The following is a 25,342-nucleotide window of genomic DNA, read 5'->3' as shown; positions in this document are numbered from 1 at the left end:
CTACTAAATTCTTGTGGGTCAGAGATACCAATTTGTCAGCAGAAAAAACCGCGACTTTCACGGATGGGAGATCGAATTTTTGTCACCATGTTTTTTTAATTTTGCCGCCTGTGTCAACCTGCGCCTGTGTGTGTGTGTGTGTGTGTTGACAATACTGGTTTGCTAGTCTGTATCTACTTAACAATAGAAATGAAACCAACAAATTAGGTAATTGTTTTTTATTTAACTCTTTTTTAATAATTATAATACTGTTCATATAATTACAAAAGTACAAAACGTCTTAGCAGTTATCTATCACTATCTTTTTATTGCTATTGCTAAAATATTTTAATACAACATTTCTTTTAGCAAGTCAATACGTGGTTAGTATTACAAACAAACAAGCCGAAATGGCGATCAATTTACAATACAAGAAATATTCAATTGAACCGATTTTAGAAACATTTCACAATTCCACAAAATCTTTTCATCAACAACAATATCTCAACAGAATTTTCGTCCAAGCGGACAAGGCTTAGTGCAGCTACCGAACACTAGATGGCGTTAAACGCCAAAGCCTTATTAAATATGGCCGACCGGCAGTGCAACCAAGTTGCAAATAAACCAATAGAGGTATCTTTTTTTTTCTTAGAGATCTTCTTTATCTGGCTCACTTCTCGGGTAGCTTTATGACTGGGACCTGGGAGCATCCCCAGTTCCTCTCGCAGTGGTCGATCAGGTGTTTTTCACTGTCGGTGAGGACTGAGGGGTCTATCTCTTGACTGTCGCTGAAGGGGTCTGTGTATGGCGAGTGGACCAACACGCAGCTATAGTCCAAGGCGGGGAAACCGAGGATCATCCGCATTTTGGCTTCTGAATCAACCTGGAGACAAAGACAAACAAATTAGTGTTTTGCCCCACATCAATACACTCGTGGAATAAATGAAAATGATAAGAACAAGGAATGTTGTTTATATTGCAAGCTTTGTAGGTAATTGTGCCAACTATTGGAAATTTACATATTCTTTGAGCTTTACTAATTAGTCTTTAATTAATCAATTTTACAGTCCATTTACGTCATTTCTAATTAGAATCCGGATAACACCGGAAAATTCGACCAATTCCAAACATCCATCATTAACGGATAAAGTAATTAAGGAGGATTGTCCAACCCAAAGGGCACCCGCTACTCTTAAACAGGACAGTGATAGTTACCTTAATGACATAGATGTCGTTCTCATCGCAGAAGGCCTGTAGCAGCACCTCCTGCATGTGCGTGGCGCTGTCCCCGGGGGGTGCTTCGGTGGTGAAGCAGAACAGCGCCCCCGTGCTGTTGCTGGAGAGGTACTGGATGGCGGGCAGCAGGCCGACGGTCAGTCGCTTCTCAACGCAGGCCCGCCGCAGCACCGTCTTGATGCATTGGCCCATTGGGCTGGAAATAACAATACAATAGTTAGAACACTGTGGTCCGATGTTTGAACTCTGAGGTACACCTATTCTTATGGAGTTCTTTGCACTTAGAAAGGTCTTTGGTATTGAAATTGAATACTAAATTGTGATTTTTAACACTGGGATTATTGCAAAGTCATCTATAGCGAATCAAATTCAAATTTACACTACATAATTAGCACTCTTCGCGCGTTTGCATTAAAGTTTCTTCACATATAACTTAGTGTAAATTATTTTTACATTAATATTTTAAATGCCGCGATTGTTAGATAGTTACCTTTTCGCGGCCACTCCGCTAAAGCTCTCCATCTTCACTGGAACCACTGAATCCTTGTACATGTTGGATAACTTGATGCTTTTCAGTTCGTAAATTTCACTAATTTCTGGCACTTTCCTGGAGTGTGTGGGAATTTTCACAGAGAGCACTACTGTTTCACTAAAAATGGTGCAATCCAAGCGCTGGGTTCACTAAACCACTTGTTGAACCTTGAATGGGTTATGTCACAATAATTTCACAACTTCGCGAGCTAGACCGGCGTGGTATCGCTTCGAGCGTAGAGTGAGGAATGTAGCCGCCATTACACGACGCGCCCTTTTATCGCTTCCTTCGCGCATGCGCAAACGACGCTTATGTTTACATGTGTGCGTACGGCGTCTGCCAGTACGACGGAGATTCCTCGAATTTCGGCTGTTATTTCACTTGTGGTAGTATAATTCTGTAGTAACAACGCACGTGTACGTTGATACGGAGTGTTTGTGTGTGTGGGAATTTCTCTACGAGGTCAAAATCAGGTTGCAACGTGTCTGTGTTTATATCCAGTCTGCTTTTGTTACCCTGCCCCGCGTAGCGCGTGTTAACCAGGCGATAGAGGAGTAAGTGGTTGGGCATGAACGAGTCTTGTTTGTTTAGAGGTTATTGGTTTATTTGTGTGCGTCGGACTGTCCGGGCTCGGAAATCCCAAGTGGCTGGGTTTTGGCGTTAGGAAACGAGCGGAGGAAACTGGTGGAGCGGATACTGGCTGGGCTTTACGCTGCAGCAGCCTTGGATGTTTTGTTGGTTTTGCTTGATCAGTTGACAAACTTCTGTCGCTATGGAAGTCGGATACCGGATCTTATCAGTAGCGTAACGCCAAATATTATCACAAACCAAACCATATATTTACCAAGGCTAGGATAAGCAAAGTTACTTGCAAATCTGCTAACTTCTTGGGCAGTTAATTTGGAAGAACAATAATTCAAGGAAACTAGATATTGATACAGATTTGTAAAACACTTCTTTATTATTCCTCTTTGCAGCTGCTTGCTTTGAATCTTAAAGAAGTGTTTGTAAAATCAGTGTTTTAGTCACAACTTGACCATTCGAGGGTTATTGTACAAAACTGTTTGTATTAGGTACACGTTTTAGTCTAAGACTAAGATGTAGTTTAGTGTAGGTATATTCGATCCGATCTTTTTATTAGGGTTCCGTAGCCAAATGGCAAAAAACGGAACCCTTATAGATTCGTCATGTCTGTCTGTCTGTCCGTCTGTCCGTCTGTCCGTCTGTCTGTCCGTCCGTATGTCACAGCCACTTTTCTCCGAAACTATAAGAACTATACTGTTGAAACTTGGTAAGTAGATGTATTCTGTAAACCGCATTAAGATTTTCACACAAAAATAGAAAAAAAACAATAAATTTTTGGGGTTCCCCATACTTCGAACTGAAACTCAAAAATTTTTTTTTCATCAAACCCATACGTGTGGGGTATCTATGGATAGGTCTTCAAAAATGATATTGAGGTTTCTAATATCATTTTTTTCTAAACTGAATAGTTTGCGCGAGAGACACTTCCAAAGTGGTAAAATGTGTGTCCCCCCCCTGTAACTTCTAAAATAAGAGAATGATAAAACTAAAAAAAATATATGATGTACATTACCATGTAAACTTCCACCGAAAATTGGTTTGAACGAGATCTAGTAAGTAGTTTTTTTTTATACGTCATAAATCGCCTAAATACGGAACCCTTCATGGGCGAGTCCGACTCGCACTTGGCCGCTTTTTTTATTTATCGCATGTGACGCTGAAGAACTAAAGATTTCTCTTAGATATAAATGTAAACATTTTCAAACGCCTGCTGGCTAATTTTAGAAGCGACTAGGTTTCTTATTGATAAATTAATATTTACACTCGTCGCATGCTGTGTATACATCTCTGCAGCGATTTATAATATCTAGGTAATCATTATATTTATTACATAATAGATTGTCCAACAAACCGCCATTTCCTAATCACATTAAATACCTAAAACTAATTAATAAACTTTAACAAAGCCTACTGTTTACAGTTATGTAATAGGTATTAGGTATAATGTCTGGATCAACGTCCAGCTATTAATCATTACATTAGTCAACCGCGTGAGCTGTCTTTGTTTACATTTGTTAGTTGATACCGTTGAAAGGTTGAACTGATTTGTGGGTATAAGGTTCAGCAATTATGGTCGTAATTAGCTGCATGCATAAGATTTCGATTATAGACTGGGGGTGTGAACGTTCTTGAATTTTATTTTCTTCATTTATGACTAATAGTTGCTTAGAAGCTGCCTTAGGTTCGTACATTAAATGAAAAAGATAACTACTTAAATTGCACCCTACTTTAAGGCAGCACCTTTTTCTACGCACCAAACCTAATAAAAGTATGTCAAATCCAATAGTCTGCTTAAAATGGATTATCTGTGTGCATTAATATCGATTTCCACATCCTCCTCCTAAAATCTGAAATATATGTAGTATAATTTCCAGTGTATGTGCAACTGCCACATCCTACCTTTTCACAGTGACTGTTATAAGTATTATACGAGATACTTACATATAATCGCAGTTTTCAAATTGTCACTGTGACAAGGTACGAAGTGGCACAGAAATCAAATCCCTTGATTATACGTCTGTTTGTTAGAAATTGTCGATCATAACGCAGTTGCGTGATCCTCATATTAATTACCCGTATTGAATGCAAAAACGGAATAGATAGCGTATTATTATCAGTGCCCATTACTGGAGCACCATCAAAACAATAAATTCTTAGAAATATGCCGCCCACTATTTAATCAAAATCATTCCTTTTCGAAATTTTAAGAGAACATAGTTTTTAGTGTTTTTACGACACGAATTAGCGTTTCTTATAATACCATTAACATGAACTATTCGAAGAGTTTTGAATGCCTGGGTAACAAAGAAAGTCCGGTTTTAACAAGTCGATTTTTATCAAACTTGAAGCCGGTTCGGTTGCGACACTTGCGACCTCAAAATATCCCTAAATATAACACGTGCCAAAAAACTTGTAAAACCATGTTGTTTTTCCCTAAATACCCCAGTCTCGGTTACGGAGAGTCTAGTCCACCGATAAGGACAGATTTTACTAAAAAGTTTTTGCCCATTGATAACAGTAATTAATAACTGGTTTTGTTTTGACGCAACAGCACTATCAGTTACTTTGAATTGTTGGCATACAATTTCAATAATATTATGAATATTATTTACCTCACTCTGGTTTATACTGGGAAGCCCATGTTATTTAGTATTATCATTGCAATTAGCATTTGAGTATTTATGTTGTTAAACATTTTCAAATGTCGTAAATACTTTATCCTTCCTTAAAACTTCTATATTATTGTCTTCATTTAATTAGAAGGGAACCCCATAAGGACAATTAATTGCTTTATTAATTGCATTTTATTTATATATTGATGTGTTTACTTCCGCGTGAGTTTCCTGAAATTAATTTAGTAGTATTTGTTATAATTTTGTGTTCGGCAGATTACCCAATACATACATGTTATTGGAATATAAGGAATCTGCCGTGGCGGATAAGACTTAAACTCGAATCGCCCTATTTCCCATAATAAAATTAGAGAAGGGCGCCAAATAGTCGTCTTGGTAATGTTAAATAGTTATCTACATTTATAGCTCTTGGAGTACTGGTATTTCTAAAGGCTTCGTCACACAGGCGCGTTTTCCGGGCGGGACGTGAGCGGGGCGCGCCGCTTTTACATATAAAAAGCTCACGCGCCGTGAGCGGCGCTGCGCCTGGAAAACGCGCCTGTGTGACGAAGCCTTAAGCCTACTTAATTAATAGAGGAATTTTATACCTGCTCCCTGAAACGTAAAAGTCAAATTAGGCTGTAATTACATTTTATTATGGTTGAGCTTTGACAATATCATCATAAGGTTCACTTGTTGAACCATATTATAAAATAATATACAAATGGTGCAACCTGTATTAGTGCCTATGCCTATACTATTAGTGTAGGCAACAAAGGTACTTGACCCCGCTGTAATTCCTCAGCCAGAAAAAACTTTACAGTATGATAAAGTATCAATAAATAAATAGTATTGTATAAATATCCAAAGAAAAATAATAATAGATTTTAAATAAATACCTAAAGTCTTAAATCTTTAATATCTTTTTACGGAAAAATGCTCAGTTCAAACTTTCTTCATCGGACATATGCATGTAACGTATTGCAATAATATACGAAATATCAAAAAAAAAATCCCAGCAGATATACCAATATTAATAAAATATATTTTTTTGGCGTGTCTTGGACCGGAAAATTGCTCAGTCTAATTTTTTCACTGGAATGCCATTTTATGGCCGTTTTATAACTACAAAATGAATATCTAAAAAAATTGCCATTGAACTATACTAGTTTCAGAAATTGCCTTTTTATTCGCTGTGGAAAATTTCTCTATCCATTTTATTTATTGAATTCAGTTCACAGTTTTCTTTCCATTCAACTATAGGTAAAAACATCCAAAAAAATAACGAGCGTATTAAAACTAAACATATCGGGAGCAGTGTGCCTATATACCTCACCACACCCACGTTGTTACGTTTTCCTAAACTTGGCAGTGCCATTGCAGAACTTTCAGGTTTCATCGACAACAAAGCAATGTAACCCGCCACCTGATTGACAGATTAATTTAATAGTTATTAGAAACAGTATTACATCGTAGCGATCACGTTAGCTCGTCAACCTTTGCCCTTCTTTATCTCCAGTGTTTGTCCATCGATCCGTTCGTCGCCACCGAAGGTTACAGCTCTGACCCAATTATCAACAACACCCTATCCTAAACGCAATATTTACCTCAATCAAACAATACAATTCTTTAAGCCCTTCAAATAACTAAGCTTGTAAAGCTCTAAAGATTCTAAGTAATAGGGATGTTAAAATTGTTAAAGGGCATATAAGACGTTGTGGAGTTAGTAGTATTAGTTTCTACTGTTTCTAGGAACGCTGCTGTTTTATGGAAAGCCGGATTATTGGAATCTATTATTTTTATTAGTCTGTCAGGCGCTGTTTCAATAGGTAATGGCTGTGTGGAGAAATTCTAGTTATTGTTTAGTGTGAATAATAAATGTTATGTTATGAGTTCTTACTAAATCCACACGGATAACAATTTTATTATACGCTATATGGCTTAGAGAAAATCAAAGACATCCATACTTTACAATTCATATTGCATGTTTCGTATCTTCAACAGTTATTTATTTAAAAGGGTTTCCAGAATATTTGTCTTCTATCAGACAAATGTGTATACATTATGAAAAATAATGAATAGTTTAACTGCGGAAACTGGAGCCGATAATCATAGTGGTTATGATTTGTCTATTCCCAAAAAAAACCATTCTTTTGAGATTTGTTTGTAAAAATTATGATCCTTGTCAACAACCAAATCGGGATGATCCTTAAGTAATGTTAAGAAACCGGTTGAGCTCCCTTAGCTAAAGTTCGATCTGACATTGCAACTCCGAACGTAGAGTATCTGTTTCGCGCGGTTCCCGAAGACGCGTTCTCTATGGGTCCCAACAAGTCCCTAGCAAGACGAAGGTCAAGTCCCGACAGGACCGGTCTTGTGACCCCGCGCGTGTTTATATACCTGTTTTGTAATCTCATTCAGGCCAGTCTGACCCTTTTAGGATTCTATTTCTTTTTAGTATCTCAGCACAGTCATACAAACCTGATCTTGAGATTCAAGACGATCGTGAAATTCATGGAACTCATAATAACCATACCTAATAAGATATCTCTTTAAAAAAAATGTAGAAATCTAATAAAAAGGGACTAACTAAAATTTTTCAAAAGTAGGTATCGGGAAAACAACTAAGTAAATAAGGTATTTCCTTATTTACCCAAACAAGCCGGTAACAATAATCGTCGCCAATGTCGCCATGCGGATAAAAATACAAGCCAAGAAATCAAAACCCAGGTGCATGAGGAACTTTATATATTAATATATTTGTAGGTATTTATATATATTTATTTATTTATATGTAATAATAGTACTTATAGACGATAGTGCAAAGTGCAAACAATACACACGCGGCTTCCGATTAAGTAATTAATTCATGCAATACCTTAGTATATGTAGGCATAGGTAGTACATATACTTAGGACATATAACAGTAGATACAATAAGTTAAAAACATCAGGTTTTGCAAAGGTGTTGTCGAATTTAATCCAAATATTCAAGAACGTATTTTACGTTGTGATATAGGTAACAGTGATTAATTTATTGTCAATTATTAGTTAGTTACTTGCTTATTTAGATACGAGAACCATGGCAACAATTACGAATTTATTCTATTGTATCAATTGTATGCATGTCATGCGATTACATAAAATATAAATCATGGTTTTGATTCATTAACAAGCGATAACAGCGAAGCACGCTCAATTAAAATCAGCTAGCAACCCACGAGGAAAACATTACAGTAGAAGAAGATTAAGTTGATAGGGTATATAATTCATCGAATTTGCGATATACCGATAAGAATATTTTAATCGAACTGAGTAATTGTGTCTATTTACGTCCACGATAATGTAAGGGTTCTTGAAGATTAAGCTAATTATGAATTATGAGTTACTAGTAACTCAGTGGTTCCTAACCTGGGGGTAATTACCCCCGTGGGGGTAAAACTGGTATTTTACGGGGGTAATAAGCTAACCTAATTTAACAATACAACAAACGTACACGTTTTATTTTTTATTACCACATTGGGAGGAGGGGTAAAATCAGGTTCCCTAGTTTAGTTAGTCATAGGGGTAACCGAACTGAAAAGGTTAGGAACCACTGTAGTAACTGATATAAGTGCGTGCACGCATCTATTAAATGATTGTTTAAGTGTTTGCTTGCTTACGTCGTTAGCTGCACATTCATTGAGTGATTTGTGAAGTGCTTTGATAGTTTTAATTAGAATATGTATGTACCTACTACCTATTTAGGTATGGTTTGGTTTACCCTTGTCTCTTACACTATGCCCAGCATCAACAAGATGGCCATCAACTGATACTGTTGATTATTATGTCTTCACAGAACACAGAATACACTCATTGGACACATGTAGTCGTAAACCTTTACCGGCTTCCATTATGAGATGATATACATTTTACAATCATTATGTAATGGTTTACAATTTCAATAACAAACAAATTGTGACAGTATATCCACCTAGTTACATTGTCTAATCTTTGATTGATTTGGGTAAAGCTAATGGCTCCTCTACACGATGGGCCAGCGCCGGCCACTCCAAGGGACGCATTTATGCGTTAGAGGGAGCAAGTGATATTGCTATCTCATTCTGCCGTATGGCTGCGTCCCTTGGAGTGGCCGGCGCTGACCCATCGTGAAGAGGAGCCATAAAGATACAAATCATATCGATAAATACCAGATTTCACAATGTGCGCTTTCATTGCGCATTATTATTTCATGGCGCCGGCGACTTAAAAATAACCTGTCTGATAAATTCGACGACGATAACACGGTTTCTAGTAGCGCGATGTGTGCCAAAACGCACAGTAAATCACACTTTGTATCTAGAGAATGCCATTTGGCATTAAGTCCGCCATTTGTACATTGTTGTATATATTTTGTGCAATAAAGTTTAAATAAATCACAATATGCAATTGTAGATAATGTTATTGTTATATTTTCCGTACTTTAATCAGTGAAGTACCTAATGACGTAATTACAATTACAATAGTAGTTTATGCAACAGTGATATAATAAGGGTTCTTAAAATTCAAGGGTCGAAGTTACAAAACGAGACGTAGTCGAGTTTTGTAAAAAAAGACCCGAGAATTTTAAGAACCAATTATGAGCTGTTGCATACATTACTTTTTCTATGACAGCTGCAGCAAAAAAAAAAAAAAAAAAAAAAAAAAAAAAAAAAAAAAAAAAAAAGTTATTATTAAAAAAAAGAGTTATTATTAAAAAAAAGAGTTATTATTAAAAAAAAAGAGTTATTATTAAAAAAAAAGAGTTATTATTTAAAAAAAATTGAGTTATTATTTAAAAAAAAAGAGTTATTATTTAAAAAAAAAAGAGTTATTATTGTAAATGAAAACATACCTCTTTCAATCAAGATGATCGGAACTTGTATCTTTAAAAAAAATAAAGCAGTTGTATTATACTCATAAGATGACTGCTAGCAGTCATCTTATGAGCCTATAGACAAAGCATTCAAATGACATTGCTTTAGATATCACTGTCAGTCATTTAATTGACACATTTAAGTGCTGGAGTAGAAAAAGGTAAATAAATCACTAAACATTCCGCTATCCTTTAAGACAGCGCAAATAGGCAAATAGCTGATTTTGTAAGCAGGTACTTTAAATGTATGTTTGTATTTACAGAAGGTGTCAACTGCACCAGTAATTACATACCTATTCTATTATTGTAATATTAAGTAATATATTATACATTATATTATCTATTTATAATCTTATGACGCACAACGTGTTCCACAATACACAGAACAATCAACGTCTCAAATACTAGTACATTATTTACTTTATCCTTCTCAGTTTCCTCTTAAGTTTTAACTGTTTCTTTGGACGAAGTCTGCGTTTAAGTATTGAATTTGCGTCAGAGCGACCCAAAACCCAAATCGGCTTTCCTCATAATAAAACTGGTTTCATTTTAGCTGAGTAAGTTGCGAAGTTGCGATGCCAATCATAATTCAAAATTTTGCGTCTGATACATTGGATCTGTCATGTCATCGTGATATACAGATGTTTTCTGTTTTAAATTCTGTATTATATCATTATTATTGTTTATTTCTGGTTTGATATTACGCTTTAGTTTACGTTCGAATCAATAATTTGGTTAAATATCTATAGGTAACAATACCTATGTTGGTACAATAACTATTAACTACTATGTGAATGATTTAAAATTTCCGTCACTCGAAAACTTACCTAGAAGTTATTTAATTAAACGATTTAATTACCATTTACGTCAGTTCAAGTTTTATAAACATTTCATGCTTATCGCTAACTTCGAAAATCTGTATTTCTTTTTATATGGCAACAATGACTTTGGAATTTAGATGTTCGCGGTAGCTATCCTAATTTATAAAAGTTATATTTGTCATACTTTGCACCAATCTCTACATTAGGTAAGCCTTTTAAATATAAATACTTATGTATTACTGCGAATCGTTGCAAATTGGGTTTATGTCTTCCACTTACGACTAGGACAGACGAAATACAAAAACTGTGTAAAAGTGCGCTGCATCAACCTCCGGACTTTGGAGCCTCTGGAGTCGACCCTGGATATAGTTGGTTCAGAGTCTGAACCAACTAGGTATATTAGACCAACACAGCACATGTCTCGTGAAGTAAAGCAAACCGGCTTTAAAGGACCGTGTCCAGGCTAAAAAGAAAAAAAGCGGCCAAGTGCGAGTCGGACTCGCCCATGAAGGGTTCTGTATTTAGGCGATTTATGACGTATAAAAAAAACTACTTACTAGATCTCGTTCAAACCAATTTTCGGTGGAAGTTTACATGGTAGTGTACATCATATATTTTTTTTAGTTTTATCATTCTCTTATTTTAGAAGTTACAGGGGGGGGGGGGACACACATTTTACCACTTTGGAAGTGTCTCTCGCGCAAACTATTCAGTTTAGAAAAAAATGATATTAGAAACCTCAATATCATTTTTGAAGACCTATCCATAGATACCCCACACGTATGGGTTTGATGAAAAAAAAAATTTTGAATTTCAGTTCGAAGTATGGGGAACCCCAAAAATTTATTGTTTTTTTTCTATTTTTGTGTGAAAATCTTAATGCGGTTCACAGAATACATCTACTTACCAAGTTTCAACAGTATAGTTCTTATAGTTTCGGAGAAAAGTGGCTGTGACATACGGACGGACAGACAGACGGACAGACGGACAGACAGACAGACATGACGAATCTATAAGGGTTCCGTTTTTTGCCATTTGGCTACGGAACCCTAAAAAAGGCGATCGATTGGCAGTTTTGAACTCATATGTTCACGATTTACATCACGAGATACAAGGTCAGTCTGCTGACTGTTTGTAAACAATAATTGATTCCACTTGACAGTTGATGCGGTCTCGTGGTCATGATTGATATAATCATAACGTATTAATTTATTCTCTTTGGCGTCAATCGAAAACGTCAGAGAGGCACGGTTCTACTCTGTACGGTGCTTTTAAATCACCAGCTATTATTCGATCTTAACACCCTGGTAATAAGGTATAGGAACTAATGTGGTTATTATCTAAGAAATAACAAATAAATTAAAAGTAAGACGCCAACGAGAATTGATTCTTTATGTTGCCGTCATCGTTAATGACGATGAAGGCTTCAACCATGTGAGATGATAATTTAAAAATTCTAGAGAAACATATTTATTAAACAACATTCTAATAAGTTCCAATATCATATCAACAAATCCAACTTTAAAGATAATGGTAGATTAATTTAAAGATAACCTAAAGTTGGTAAATACACGCAGTTATATCAAAAAGAGCTCTGACCTTTTTATACTAGACGTAGCAACACAATTTATCAAATTATCAACCAAACATTATGCGTTTGCATTGCAATAACGAATATAACGATCAGATACAAAAGTCAGTTAAGTCAGAGCCTTAAAGACAGGGGACTCACTTCATTAACTACTTTACAACCGTTAATACCACTGTGTAAAATTGGACATGAGCATGAGTAAATACTGAATATTAGGTTTAGCCTGTCTGCTTTTCTAGAATAAGTACGCCACAGTAAGACTATGGCGAACAACTAACATACATAATATTAATCTTAGAAAATCGGATAGGCTATAACTAAGTTTTTGGTGGACTTTATATCTTTGAAAATCAAGTTTACACATTGTCAGTTATTTAAAAAAATATTCGACGCTGAAGTGCACGTGTGGCAACCATTTGCAAATTTTTATTTTACTATCGCGAGTCATTTGTTTACTAAGTAGTTTGAGTTAGTTATGTTAGTGGCATGTGTGTTCAGATAACTTGGTTTTATAATGACTTTCTGATAAACTCCGACTTTGGCATGAGACGCGCCTCCTCGTGATGACTGAGTGATATGGGACCTATGACTTGGGTTGCGGTAAGTACTTAAGTAAGTACCTATGTATAAAGCGTTTTAGATAAAAGCTAATGCAGTTTGCTATTCCTAATCTCCTTTATTTTAGGCATCAATGGATAATCATGGTTAGGTAATCTATGGCTAGATGCATTATTGTGGATCCAAACTATGGTGAGTACATGGTTTTAATATTATTATTGCTGCTGCTAGAAAAAAATGTTAATGCTAAATTTAAGGGGCCTACTAATTACCAGTTCGCCGGACGGTATCAGCCTCGACGAACGGCGAACTAGTAATCTATGGGCCCCTTCAGACACGTGCTATTATGTGAAGTAAAATGCGTAAATACACATCAGGTTATTCATCTTAGATCGATGTCGACGCCCTGGTTACTTTTTTATCATTAGCTGGCCTTACTTCCAAGTATGTAGATATATCACATCACAACACATTGCTAATAAAGGCACATGGCCATTAAACACGTTCTAAGATTTCTAAGGTAATGCGTATTAGACGGAAGTGAATGTCCTTTTAACTGTTATTAAATGACCTTTACTTAATTATCGAGACAGATGATGGCCCACCGCGAAACACGTTGGACGTGTTGCCTCCCTGTCACGCTTACGTACGAATTTACAAGTGCGACAGAGCGGCAACACGTCGAACGTGGTTCGCGGTAGGCCCTCAGATGGCCATCAGAGATGAAACGTGGAGTAAAATGTGTCCGGAGGCAATGCAATATTTCACAGAGTTTTGCCAAGCTTTATGAATTAGGGGATTACCCAATTATATTTAAAACAGTTTTTTTTAGATATACATAATACCAATTCTAGATATGTAATCATAAAATGCTACAGATAGGTATTTATATGTAGTGTAGGTACTTATATGATTTAAATTATGCCCGTTCGATTTGTACAGGTAGGCACATGCATAAAGACAATGTCTGATTAAATTCGGTGTTCTTGGCCGAAGCGTGAAAGTCATTATCAGTAAACACTGCACCCAATTAACGTTCGCGCGACGTCGCGTGCCCGCCTCGGCGTGCGTGATAAGATAGGCGTGATACGATAGCGAGGCGCCGCGCCGCTTTATCGAGTAACGATGACTTTGCGACCGCTTTTGCGTCGTTAAACTTCGAGTTGCTAATTGCCCTAATTGGTAGGTAATATTCCATAGTTTCCTAGGCAGGTCAGTAGGACCTGAGTACCTAGTAGTCAGACAAAAAAGGTTGATAAGATCTGATGACAGTCGCGATTCGTTTTTCGCATTTCGTAACAACTAGTGGCGGCGCAAATTCTTGGGACTAGGTTTGCTAAATTGGGCTCAGTTCTCCTTTGGAATATATGCAGCCGGAAGACATGAAAAAGTATAACAACACTCTTAGTGAGGCAATGTAATTCTTTTAAAAACACAAGGAGCTATATAACTAGACTTTTAAGGTTCGCAGGATCAATATGTCATCTATTTTTGACGATTTTTGACCCCTCCCCCTAAAATCATCCAAAAATCATGCTTCGAATGACCCCGTTTCCTCCTACGTCATGCTACCATCATCCGATGTCCAGACCTCTCCCCTCTCTCCCCCCCCCCCCCCAATTTTAAATGACGTAATTTATGAATAGCCCCTTGCTCGGGTATCCCCATCAGAATTTCTTGTGATAACTAGAAAAATAATGTATCCGGAATCACCCGACCTTTTTATCAGGTTCGAAGGACCCAATTACCATTGTCCTTTATTTAATGGAGTCCCGCGATGTTGGGGATGCCCCATCAGGCCTTTTGTCTATTTGGTACAGCCCCTGGTATGCAACTATACCTACGAGCGATAAAAACCTTTCCCATAATAGAATATGACACAATACACAACGATAAAAAATACTCTCGGACAACAATAAAGAAAAGGAATGCAGCCCTTAAATCAAACCTTCGGAATTACCTGACCTTTTTATCAGGTTCAAAGAACCAAAATATGTTTGTTCTTTAACAGATTTGTTGGGGAAACACTATCAGAACTATCGTCTGTTGGGCCAGACCTTGGTCAAGCAATCAAGAAGAGAAAAGGATGTACATATATAGGCCAAACACCCGTTCTCTTTATTAGGTTCAAAAGGACCAAAAACCATTGTAGTTGCGCCACTGGGGAAGCCCCACTCCATCGGGACTATTGTCCTTTGGTACAACGTCGTTTATAACCGATACACTCCATAGTAACAAATGTAGATCTTAAATCTAGAAATCCGAAAGTACCCGACCTTTTTATATCCTATCAGGTTCAGAGGATCTAAGTATCATGGAACTTTAATGGGACTCCCGCGTGGTCGGGGACAAGGGGAAGCCCCATTGTTGTTGGTACAGAAACAGCTAACTATATACGAGCAAGAAGGACCTTTACCACATGAAACAATGATACATACTCTACATCTACAACAACGACGTTGGACAAACACTCGGAATTACCCGTCCTTATCAGGAGCAAAGGACCAAAATTCCTTTGCCCTTTAATGTGACTCCCGTGCCGTTGTGGGGATGCCCCGTCAGGACTATTGTCTGTTGATACACCCTCTGGCAGAAAAGTAATAAGGACCTTAAATATATAGGCGGCAAGAAGCATTTTAGACTGGCGCTATAGTAGTGTTGGAGTGAGTCACCCAGTCGGATTCTTTGGTGGATTATGTTGATATATGTAACAAAATCATCCTTTTCCAAAAATGCAGGTAGATTTAAATAACTGCGTTAAGCCTATTTGAAACCACTTTTGTTTTTATTCAACAACAATTTCGTAGGTATGGAAATTAGGTATTTCGTACGATCGAGGAAATTGATTCTTTAGCAGTTTAACTTTACATTGGACCACTCTTACAAGTTACAACCAAATTCGTTCATCAGTATAATAGAATTGGTTCATCAGACAAAGTAGCTAACTAGCTAACTAAACGGCCTCAAGTGAAAGACCTATCGACACAAATACCAAAACCCTGAGCCTGATCATAAGCGCAGACGCATGCGTCAAGTAGCGCGTGCGCGGCGCCTCACGTAACAGAAGTAAAACATCTTACTCATTCTAAATTCAACTTTAATTGGTTAAATAGAAGGTTAAATTTGAAAGAAGAGTGTTGTCGTTTTGAAAACTAGCTCAGTTTAACCACGTGATGTGAGTCACGGCAGCGCGTGCATTTGGAGTTTGGACTTGGGAGTTGGGAGGTGAAAGGTTACATAATAATTAATAAGTGTCACATTAATTGACCTATTGTGTTGTGACCTAGTGTTAATGCACCTTCGATTTGATAGTTGAAAAAAAATAACATATAATGTATGTAGGTATTTGAATAAGATCGCTGGACGGCCTTTGAATCATTCACTACTATTCTTTAGTGTTTTAGGATGTTATTATCCCTTCTCTCGTCAAATACGTATATCTAATCTACCTCTGAGGAAATCTACATATACAAGTTATACATCAAATAAGGATGGGATAGGTAAGTACTTACTCTACATACGCGCATACGATACATTACATATTCCGAGGCCAATTCGACGTAAATCTGCACAAAGTTTTGCGCTTAAGCACTGATACTATTAGGAATCAGTTAGTTCCACTTGTACTGTATAACAGCTTTAACAAGATTTTTAACTAAATTTTTAGGACTAGGTAATGACAATATGACAAACAATACATTATGACTTAAAACTTTATGTGAAACAAAGGGATCCATTTATTAAAAACAAAACAAAACAATTCAGAATTTCCACCAATTCGTAATTTAACTAAGCTGTTTGTTGTTCGCACCGACAATAGGCAGTTTAGTGACAGGATACGGAAGATAGAGCAAATCAAGTACGGGGAATCGGTCCCGGGCGCCATCGCCACCGACAGATTACACTGAGTCATGCGGCAGCAATCTATTTTGTCGTTCTGTCAAAAATCCCGAGAAGACCAGCTATATACAGTGGACATCGTATGGTAGACAAAATACTTTTCAATACGATACGACATAGACCGATTCGTCAATTCACCATACCTACAAGTTATTGGAAACATTGGTGCAAATTCTATTGTCAACTAGTTCAACTACATACGTAAGTTTTTCTGTAAGTACATATTTTTAACGCAATGTTAAATAATATGATAACAACTTAATTCCCCTAATTGGCTTTACCTTTAATGTATAAAACTAAATTTATCTATAAATTATCGGATTCCCGCGTTTGACGACAATATTCCTTCATATTCATTCTTCTAAAATACTAAAGTGTGGTTGCTGTTGGTCTTGGACTTTGTTTTTTTTTGTAGAAAGCAATAAAAACTCCAAGATTGCCAATATTATAGAAGGTGAATAAATACAATTAAAAAAATACGTTCGAAGTCCACACAACACACAAGGCACAAGGATGAGGAAACGTCCACACACATTGCGACAGCTGTTTTGCCGAGGATTTAGATACGCGGTGAATCACCATGAGTTGCACTTACGGTGTTTGTAGCCACTTGTCGGGTCGGCGCTAAATGATAACAATTGTTGCGAAATCGGCAGCGAGTGCCATGCGACGATAAGAAATGCAAATAGATAATCATCCTGTTGTTATCTAGAGAAAAAACTGAGGACTGGTGCCCTTTATCAATTACTATAATGAGGTCTAAATCCTCTTGTAACACCTTTTGATTTTCATAGTTATAGCTACACCAAATTAGATTCACTCGAGCGATACAAACGAAATAGGAATTCTTTCTCAGCTGTTATTTACAACGAGCCACACCACAAGTGCGATTAAAGTTATTAGCCTTAGAAGTTTGTTTCAAGTTGGAAGTCAAAATTGCGTCCCAATTTCAGTCCACTGACTGTAGTAGTCACTCTACTACAACATAGAAATTCTCAAGTTTCTCAACCAGCGCGGCGGAGAGAAACGTATTAATTAGGGTGAGTACGGTATATTTTTTATCGTGTAAAGTGGAATTTGGATTGAGAACGAAACTGTACCCTGTGGCAGCCTCGTGGTCGTGACGTCCATCGCGTCTGCTATTCGCGTAACGCAGCCTTGACACAGTTGACCTGCTCGTGCCGGCCACAACTAACGTTATGATGCGTTTACCTTCGTTTCATTACCACCGCTCCTAATCAGTCGGTCTCATGAGTCTTTCACTTTTGACAGAGTGCTCTGTATTCAGAGATGCGATTTATTTGAAATACTTCTATTTAAAATGCAAATACAAAATGCAAAATACCTATTTTATATTTTGCATTTAAATGCCTTTTAGTAAAAAACATTTTGTATTTTATTTGAAATACTTTTCGAGATGTATTTTGCATTTTTAATATTCATTTCAAAATGCAAAATACTTTGCGATTAAGTTTAGCCAACATTACCAGTCAAACAAAATGAAATGAACGAATGACGCTTGTATTGCCGAATTTGACCGATAGAGGCGCCTGCTAGCCATGCGCGCCCTTTTTAGGGTTCCGTACCCAAAGGGTAAAAACGGGACCCTATTACTAAGACTCCGCTGACCGTTTTTTTGCTTGTTTTGCTCTATTTTTTGTTGATGGTGCGGAACCCTCCGTGCGCGAGTCCGACTCGCACTTGGCCGGTTTTTTTTCTTTGGTCAGAGTGCACGCCTGCGCCTTATAGCCGTTTAGACTCGCGGCTCGGCTCGCGGCGCGTCTCGTGGCTCGCCTCGACACACTCGGCTTCGGCTTGTCAATTGGTTTGGTTATAAACCTTATGCCGTGCCGTTAGTGTTTAAATTATATTAGCTCGACGAGCTTGCGAGCCACGAGACGAGTCGCGAGCCCACCGCTTACACTCGCGTCTCGTGGCGCGGCTCGCGGCTCGTCTCGTGGCTCGCGAGAGAGTCTAAACCGGTTATTATGACCAAAATGTCATGCATAAGGTGCCATGTTATTATACGCGGATTAGACTCTCGCGCGAGCCACGAGACGAGTCGCGAGCCCACCGCTTACACTCGCGTCTCGTGGCGCGGCTCGCGGCTCGTCTCGTGGCTCGCGCGAGAGTCTAAACCGGTTATTATGACCAAAATGTCATGCATAAGGTGCCATGTTATTATACGCGGATTAGACTCGCGCGAGCCACGAGACGAGCCGCGAGCCGCGCCACGAGACGCGAGCCCACCGCTTACACTCGCGTTCGGCTTGTCATTCGGTTATAAACCTTATGCCGTGCCGTTAGTGTTTAAATTATATTAGCTCGACGAGCTTGCGAGCCACGAGACGAGCCGCGAGCCCACCGCTTACACTCGCGTCTCGTGGCGCGGCTCGCGGCTCGTCTCGTGGCTCGCGCGAGAGTCTAATCCGCCTATTAGACGTTTTTGTTCGGCTCGGCATTGTGTCTCTATTTCTCATGATAAATACCTAAAATAAATAAAAATATCCGAGATTTGGTCAAAAGGTATTTTATTTAGAAAAAGTATTTTGAAAATACCTATTTTGCATTTAGCATTTGAAATACAAAACGCAAAACTATTTGGTATTTTGCATTTGAAATAGTAAATCTGAAAAGTATTTTGCATTTTGTATTTAAATGCTTTTTTAAAACCATTTTGTACATCTCTGTCTGTATTATATATTGACCTGGTCATTCATAACTGTGACCCGTGATCACAGCTCTGGTTACTCCATTTATTCCTGTACGCGGAGTTCTGAGAGCAGTCAGTGACGGAATACTTAGACGTACCTTATACTTAGCACTAGCTTCTCTTTCATTGTCGTCCTCAAACGAACGGTGCAAAGCCCCTCTCAGTAAAATCCCTAAGACTTAACTGAATCACTCTCCTGAAATAGGCCACCCTAAAATCGCGTCTTCTTAAGAGCAAGCGGCGTAGAAAATATGAAAAGAAGTTCCAGGGACAGTGTGAAATGGCGTAGGTATTATACACGGGAAACCATGTCATGTTCGTGATAGTACTAAGCGAATTCCGCTGTATGTACATTTTTGTCAAAATTTTCTAAACGCCCTCATGGACTTTACTCCCACACCAGTTCGTATCACAAACCGCCTCTCGGTATTCCAACTCTTATCTGCGCCCGCGCCGTGCCAGTCGCCGACATCCGCGCCGTCGCTATCCTAACCTGGTGCGTACAGAGTCCAGCATCATGTTCTCTGTACACTCGGACTCCTATTTCCTAACCACTATCATACTTTACTTTTGTCAATTGATAGTAACCGTCTCTCGGTATTCCCACTGTTATACTCGTTGTCTGCGCCATCGCCGTGCCAGTCGCCGACATCTGCGCCGTCGCTATTATATCCTAACCTGAGCGAGTCCAGCATCATGTTACATATCTATAGTAACTGTACAATCGGGTAAATATTTTAAGCCATGCTATAGTAAAGTGGTGTTGGTATCGTATCGTAACGGTAAGGCGGTACCTAATTAGTGAGACTGTGAGACTTCCTAACCAACTTTTTGAAACTTGTACGAAATATCATTATGATGATAAGAAGTAAAAGTTGTAAAAGCACATTAAAGTTTAATTGATACTCAATATCAACGTTGTATTGATTCTTTTATAAAATGCAAGTTGTGACTGGAGCACAAGTTGATATGATAAGAGTGATAAGTAAGTTGATAGGTAAATGATATTGATAACGTATCGACAACTACGTTTTAATATTATCAGCGACGTTTGGGGAAGCGTGTCCGTAACTTCATTGTTGAAGTCAATCGTTTATACAGCTTAGATATTATTTGTATGTACTTTTAAATATTTGGCACATTCCTAACTACTTATTCACATATCATATCGAATAATCAATGTTTTTCTGTTGCTATTTCTATATAGCAAAATTTTCTTCCTACCATTCCTACCATTAGCCTTAGTGTTTCCTTAACTACACCTGATATCATAAAACCTATTCAACAATTTTTTCACTTCTCCAATAATATTACAAGTTTCCGAATGTACCTGTACTAGATATGAGCGCCGATAGGCATATAGCCGGCGGCGGCGCGCCGGTCAAAATTGGTCGGCGGCGGCGGCGAATCGGCGGCGTGGCCTTGAAACACCTTCGATTAATGAAAAAAGAATTCAAACCAAAATTTTACCGAAAAAACATGTTTTTGCTGTAAGAAAGTTATGAAATAAATGCATTTTTTATTTTCAAGGATAATTTATTGAATAATGGTACGAAAAAAATTGATATCGTATAAACTGTGGATGCGGAGGCGGTCTTAATCTTGGCGAGGCTCTGGCCAGAAGATCTTAACGAGGCCCTTATCTTTTCTATAAGTTAAAAATTGCGGATTGACTGTATCAGGGAAACGTCTTGTCGACAGTCCAAAGAAAATCGAGCTCCGTTATTAACCAATATCGATTCAACAAAACCGATTTATGTCAAAAAGTGAGGCCTAACCCCGAGCTCCATGTAACACTGAAGACTTGATTTCGACGCCTCCCAATGCGAGGCCAGAGGATGAGCTGCAGGTAAGCATACAGCTAAGAATCGAACGCCAAGTGTAAGCTTGGCTGACGGCCGAACGCCTGGAGCGCCGATTGCGGCGCGCTTCTTTGCGAGGCCGAGCTGCAAGAGAGCAGAGTGAGGGCGCAGGCCGATAAAGACTGAAGCCATAGTGTTAAAGACCTGGAGCTTTCCTGCGGGCGCATTCGTGCGACGCCAAAGGCCGAGCTACAATGGAGCTAAGATCGGATAAGCACCAATGCTCAAGCGTTTTAAAACAGGCCGAAAGTTGAGCTCCAAACCGGGCCAAAAACTTGCAGGTTCAGATAGCGGCTTAATTCCATACGAGCGATGCAAGGCCAAAGATTGAGCTGCGAGAGAGCAAAGCTTGAAATTTGAACAGTGGCCAAGTTTAATTGAGACCCGATTCCGACGCCCTTCCGTGCGAAGCCAACGGCTGGACATTTGGACGTGGAAACGCTTAATATCTCAAAATTAACCCCATTTAATACCTTTTAAAGACGTTTAACCATGCTTGCAATGGTTAAATTCGCGGTAAATGACGGGTGGTTAGCTGGCAAAATTAGTTATGCATTGGATCGGTAATCCAAAGATGTGGGTTCGAGACGTTCGAGTCTCGCGTTAGCCAGAGTTGATCACAGTTAATTTTTTCATTGTGATTGACATATTTATGTCTAGTGTATAATATACAATCTATAAATTGTAATGTGGAACGTTCCACAATAAAAATGGAAGGAAATCAGTATGTTTATTACAAGCATATTGATGTTAAAATTGAAATAATTTCGTTTCCCCAAGACTAGTAGCGCGGTTACTAGACAGATAAGTTTGCATTTGCCTTCGATATTTTTTAATTATATGGGCCTAAAATACCTTTTGAATGCCTATAAACTATTCGAAGTGGCCCGTTAATGATCTAAACTCGATTAAAAATATATTATCTGATTCCGAAAGTAGTAGTAACTACCAAGGTCACGCCGATGCCACGCCGATAGCGCAGCGTCGGCGGCGGCGGCGCGAAAATTTTGTCGGCGGCGGCGGCGCGCCGGCGCGGCGCTCATATCTAACCTGTACTCGATAATATTTTCTACGTAAAATCTAACACAACTCCGCATTGGTTATATCTCCAAAGGGGGCGATGCCGATAGCAAACCATGCTGTCGATATAGTATTGGATTTGGTCCTGTCCCGTTTATTTTTATATCACAGTAATGTAGGTAATTAAGTAGGTACCTATAGGTAGGTAGGTAGGTATGTCTATATCCAGTGTTGGTAACGAAGTGGTTGTAATTATTTTCTTTAGTTAAGAGTCTATGAATAAAATAAAATAAATAAATAAATCATTTATACATTATTTTAGACCAAGTTGATCCATAAGTTTGTTACTTAAAGACTACCTATTCTATCACCGAACTAGGACATACTGTTTGAATCATTTCAATTAGCTAGTTCTTGAAGAACGTTTCTTTTAGTGTTTTTTTCTTTTCATTTAATTCAAACCAATACGGCTCAGCTTTTTAGAAATCAAAATTGTTCTTACGAGAAAACTGGTAACTAGCACCTCAGATACATACGACAGGCAGAAATCTAGACACGCGGTAGCGTGTCCAGCCAAGTTCAAAGAAAAAGGAACTGGCGACGCAGCAACCGTGTGTAATATTACACGAACCATTTCGAGCTACTTTTGACCCCTTCACAACTTGAAACCTACTTAACCTACACACATGAAATTTGGCACATGTATTCAAGTCCCTTAGCTTGTACAAAATACAAAATTTCGTAAACAATAGCTCAAACAGTTATTGATAAATTAACGTTTAAAAACCGGCATTTTTGTGACTGACTGACATATAGATCAAAAACCTAACCCATTTCCAGATGACCTAGAAACTTGAAATTTGGCATCAAGGTAGATTATTAGGTGTATATAGAGGGAAAAATCTGAAAACTGGAAATTATTGATATTTCGATGGAAAAAAATTAATTAATACTTTTAGACCAAAAACCTAACCCACTTCTAGATCACTTACAAACTTGATATTTGGCATTAAGGTAGACTATTAGGTACATATAGAGGGAAAAATCAAAAAACTGGAAATTATTGATATTTAGATGGAAAAAAAAAAAAAAATTTTAACAAGCAGTTTCATCTGCGAGCGATATTCCAAATAGCTCAATTGGTTAAAGAGCAACGCACGGATTGCGGAGGATGCGGGTTCAAGTCCTGCCGGAAGCGTAACTTTTTCAATTTTTTCCTTTAATATAAAATTTGGAAAAAAAATAATTAATACTTATAGACCAAAAACCTAACCCGCTTCTAGATGACTTAGAAACTTGATATTTGGCATCAAGGTAGACTATTAGGTGTATATAGAGGGAAAAATCTGAAAACTGAAAATGATTGATATTTTGATGGAAAAAAAAATAATTGTTATAGACCAAAAACCTAACCCACTTCTAGATGACTTAGAAACTTGATATATGGCATCAAGGTAGACTATTAGGTGCATATAGAGGGAAAAATCTGAAAACTGGAAATTATTGATATTTCGATGGAAAAAAATAATTAATACTTATAGACCAAAAACCTAACCCACTTCTAGATGACTTAGAAACTTGATATTTGGCATCAAGGTAGACTATTAGGTGCATATAGAGGGAACAATCTGAAAACTGGAAATTATTGATATTTCGATGGAAAAATAATAATTAATACTTATAGACCAAAAACCTAACCCATTTCTAGATGACTTAGAAACTTGATATTTGGCATCAAGGCTATTAGGCGTATACAAAACAAAAAATCTGAAAACTGAAACTATTTGACAATTAACCGCGCGTTAGCGAGGGTCTCCTTTTCAGCTTAGGCAAACTGCTTTCATGATGAATACTATAATAATTTCTGTACAAAAAGTAATGATATCCCAACAAAAACATAAATGTGAAATGAGAGCCAAGTTCAATATTAAGAATATGTGTTGTTGTTGACTCGCCGACAAAAGAATTGAGATCTATATGGGTGCCAAGTTCTGTGCTGTGTAGAAAATCCTGAAATTATAAAGCTATTATATTGGCTAGTTTTTAAAAACAAACCAAATTTTTGAAAAAGTAACATAGATAAATATATATTACCTACATGCCTATACGTAAAAACTAGCCAAGACAAATCCTTTATAATTTCAGGATTTTCTACACAGCACAGAACTTGGCACGCATATAGATCTCAATTCTTTTGTCGGCGAGTCAACAACAACACATATTCTTAATATTGAACTTGGCTCTCATTTCACATTTATGTTTTTGTTGGGTATTGATTAGCACTTTAAGCATTTCAGCACATTACCCTCTAGAAGTGTAAGGCACACTTGAATAAAATTGCGAATAATCTTCATTAACACAATCAAAGTAAACACAAGAAGCTAACTTCAATTCTGAGTCTTATTTCTATTCGGATAAGGGCTAACGTTTTTCCTACTATATGCTAATCAGTAGCACCTGACTCACAAACGGCCATGTCAATGAACTTCTAGGTCGCACGCGACGCAGCGTACGATATCCTACGGCTTTTCCGTCTCCTTCTTTAGCGGGCAGTGTGAAAGAGATAGCGATGTAGGTAATGCTAGAGTTTGAATTGGAAGGTGAGTCACTCCGTGTAGTAGACATGTCGATAGTTTTAGCGAGGAAATCCTAGGTCTGGTGAATGAAATGCCTTTTTATTTCATAACTGATAAGTCTTTGCCTAGTGCGTGCTGCTTTCAATCGCCGATTATGACCAATATTACCGATAAAATGGAGGTGCGGACGCAAGAATACCAATTTGTGCCTTCAGTATTTGCGATATCAAACTTTCGTGAGACATATTTTAAACTAAAAATAGCGACTAAAAATTCAAGTGAGTGAAACCGTTGTCGTATAAACGAGTATATTATTATACCATGGTGATACCCCTTCGTATTAACCCAGCCTAATATAAAAATATTGGCCACAAAAATAGCACACAAAAACCTGTTCTAAGATTGATCGTCTCATCATCACAAGTTATTAGCCGGGCTAATATTACACATTACACCGTCCACGT

General features: G+C 37.8%; 2 protein-coding genes across 2 annotated transcripts in view; one reads left to right on the top strand and one right to left on the bottom strand.

Moving 5' to 3' along the window:
* Nucleotides 1-203: 203 nt before the first annotated feature.
* On the bottom strand, nucleotides 204-2,013 carry LOC134661207 (growth arrest and DNA damage-inducible protein GADD45 alpha). Its single transcript, XM_063517177.1, has 3 exons — nucleotides 1,706-2,013; nucleotides 1,195-1,411; nucleotides 204-862 (listed from the first exon to the last, which is right to left on the bottom strand). The coding sequence occupies exons 1-3, from the start codon at nucleotides 1,765-1,767 to the stop codon at nucleotides 650-652; spliced, it is 492 nt and encodes a 163-aa protein (XP_063373247.1). The 5' UTR covers nucleotides 1,768-2,013; the 3' UTR covers nucleotides 204-649.
* Nucleotides 2,014-2,192: 179 nt separating this feature from the next.
* LOC134661480 (electron transfer flavoprotein beta subunit lysine methyltransferase-like) overlaps nucleotides 2,193-25,342 on the top strand; it is a 47,795-nt gene continuing 24,645 nt past the window's right edge. Inside the window, exon 1 of the mRNA XM_063517593.1 lies at nucleotides 2,193-2,301. The gene's annotated coding sequence lies outside the window, so the exon portion shown is untranslated. The remainder of the gene's footprint in view (nucleotides 2,302-25,342) is intronic.

This window comes from Cydia amplana, chromosome 2 (genome assembly GCF_948474715.1).
Source record: "Cydia amplana chromosome 2, ilCydAmpl1.1, whole genome shotgun sequence".
Classification (NCBI taxonomy): domain Eukaryota; kingdom Metazoa; phylum Arthropoda; class Insecta; order Lepidoptera; family Tortricidae; genus Cydia; species Cydia amplana.
The sequence above is the reverse complement of the archived record's forward strand: the minus strand, read 5'-3'. Positions and strand labels throughout refer to the sequence as shown.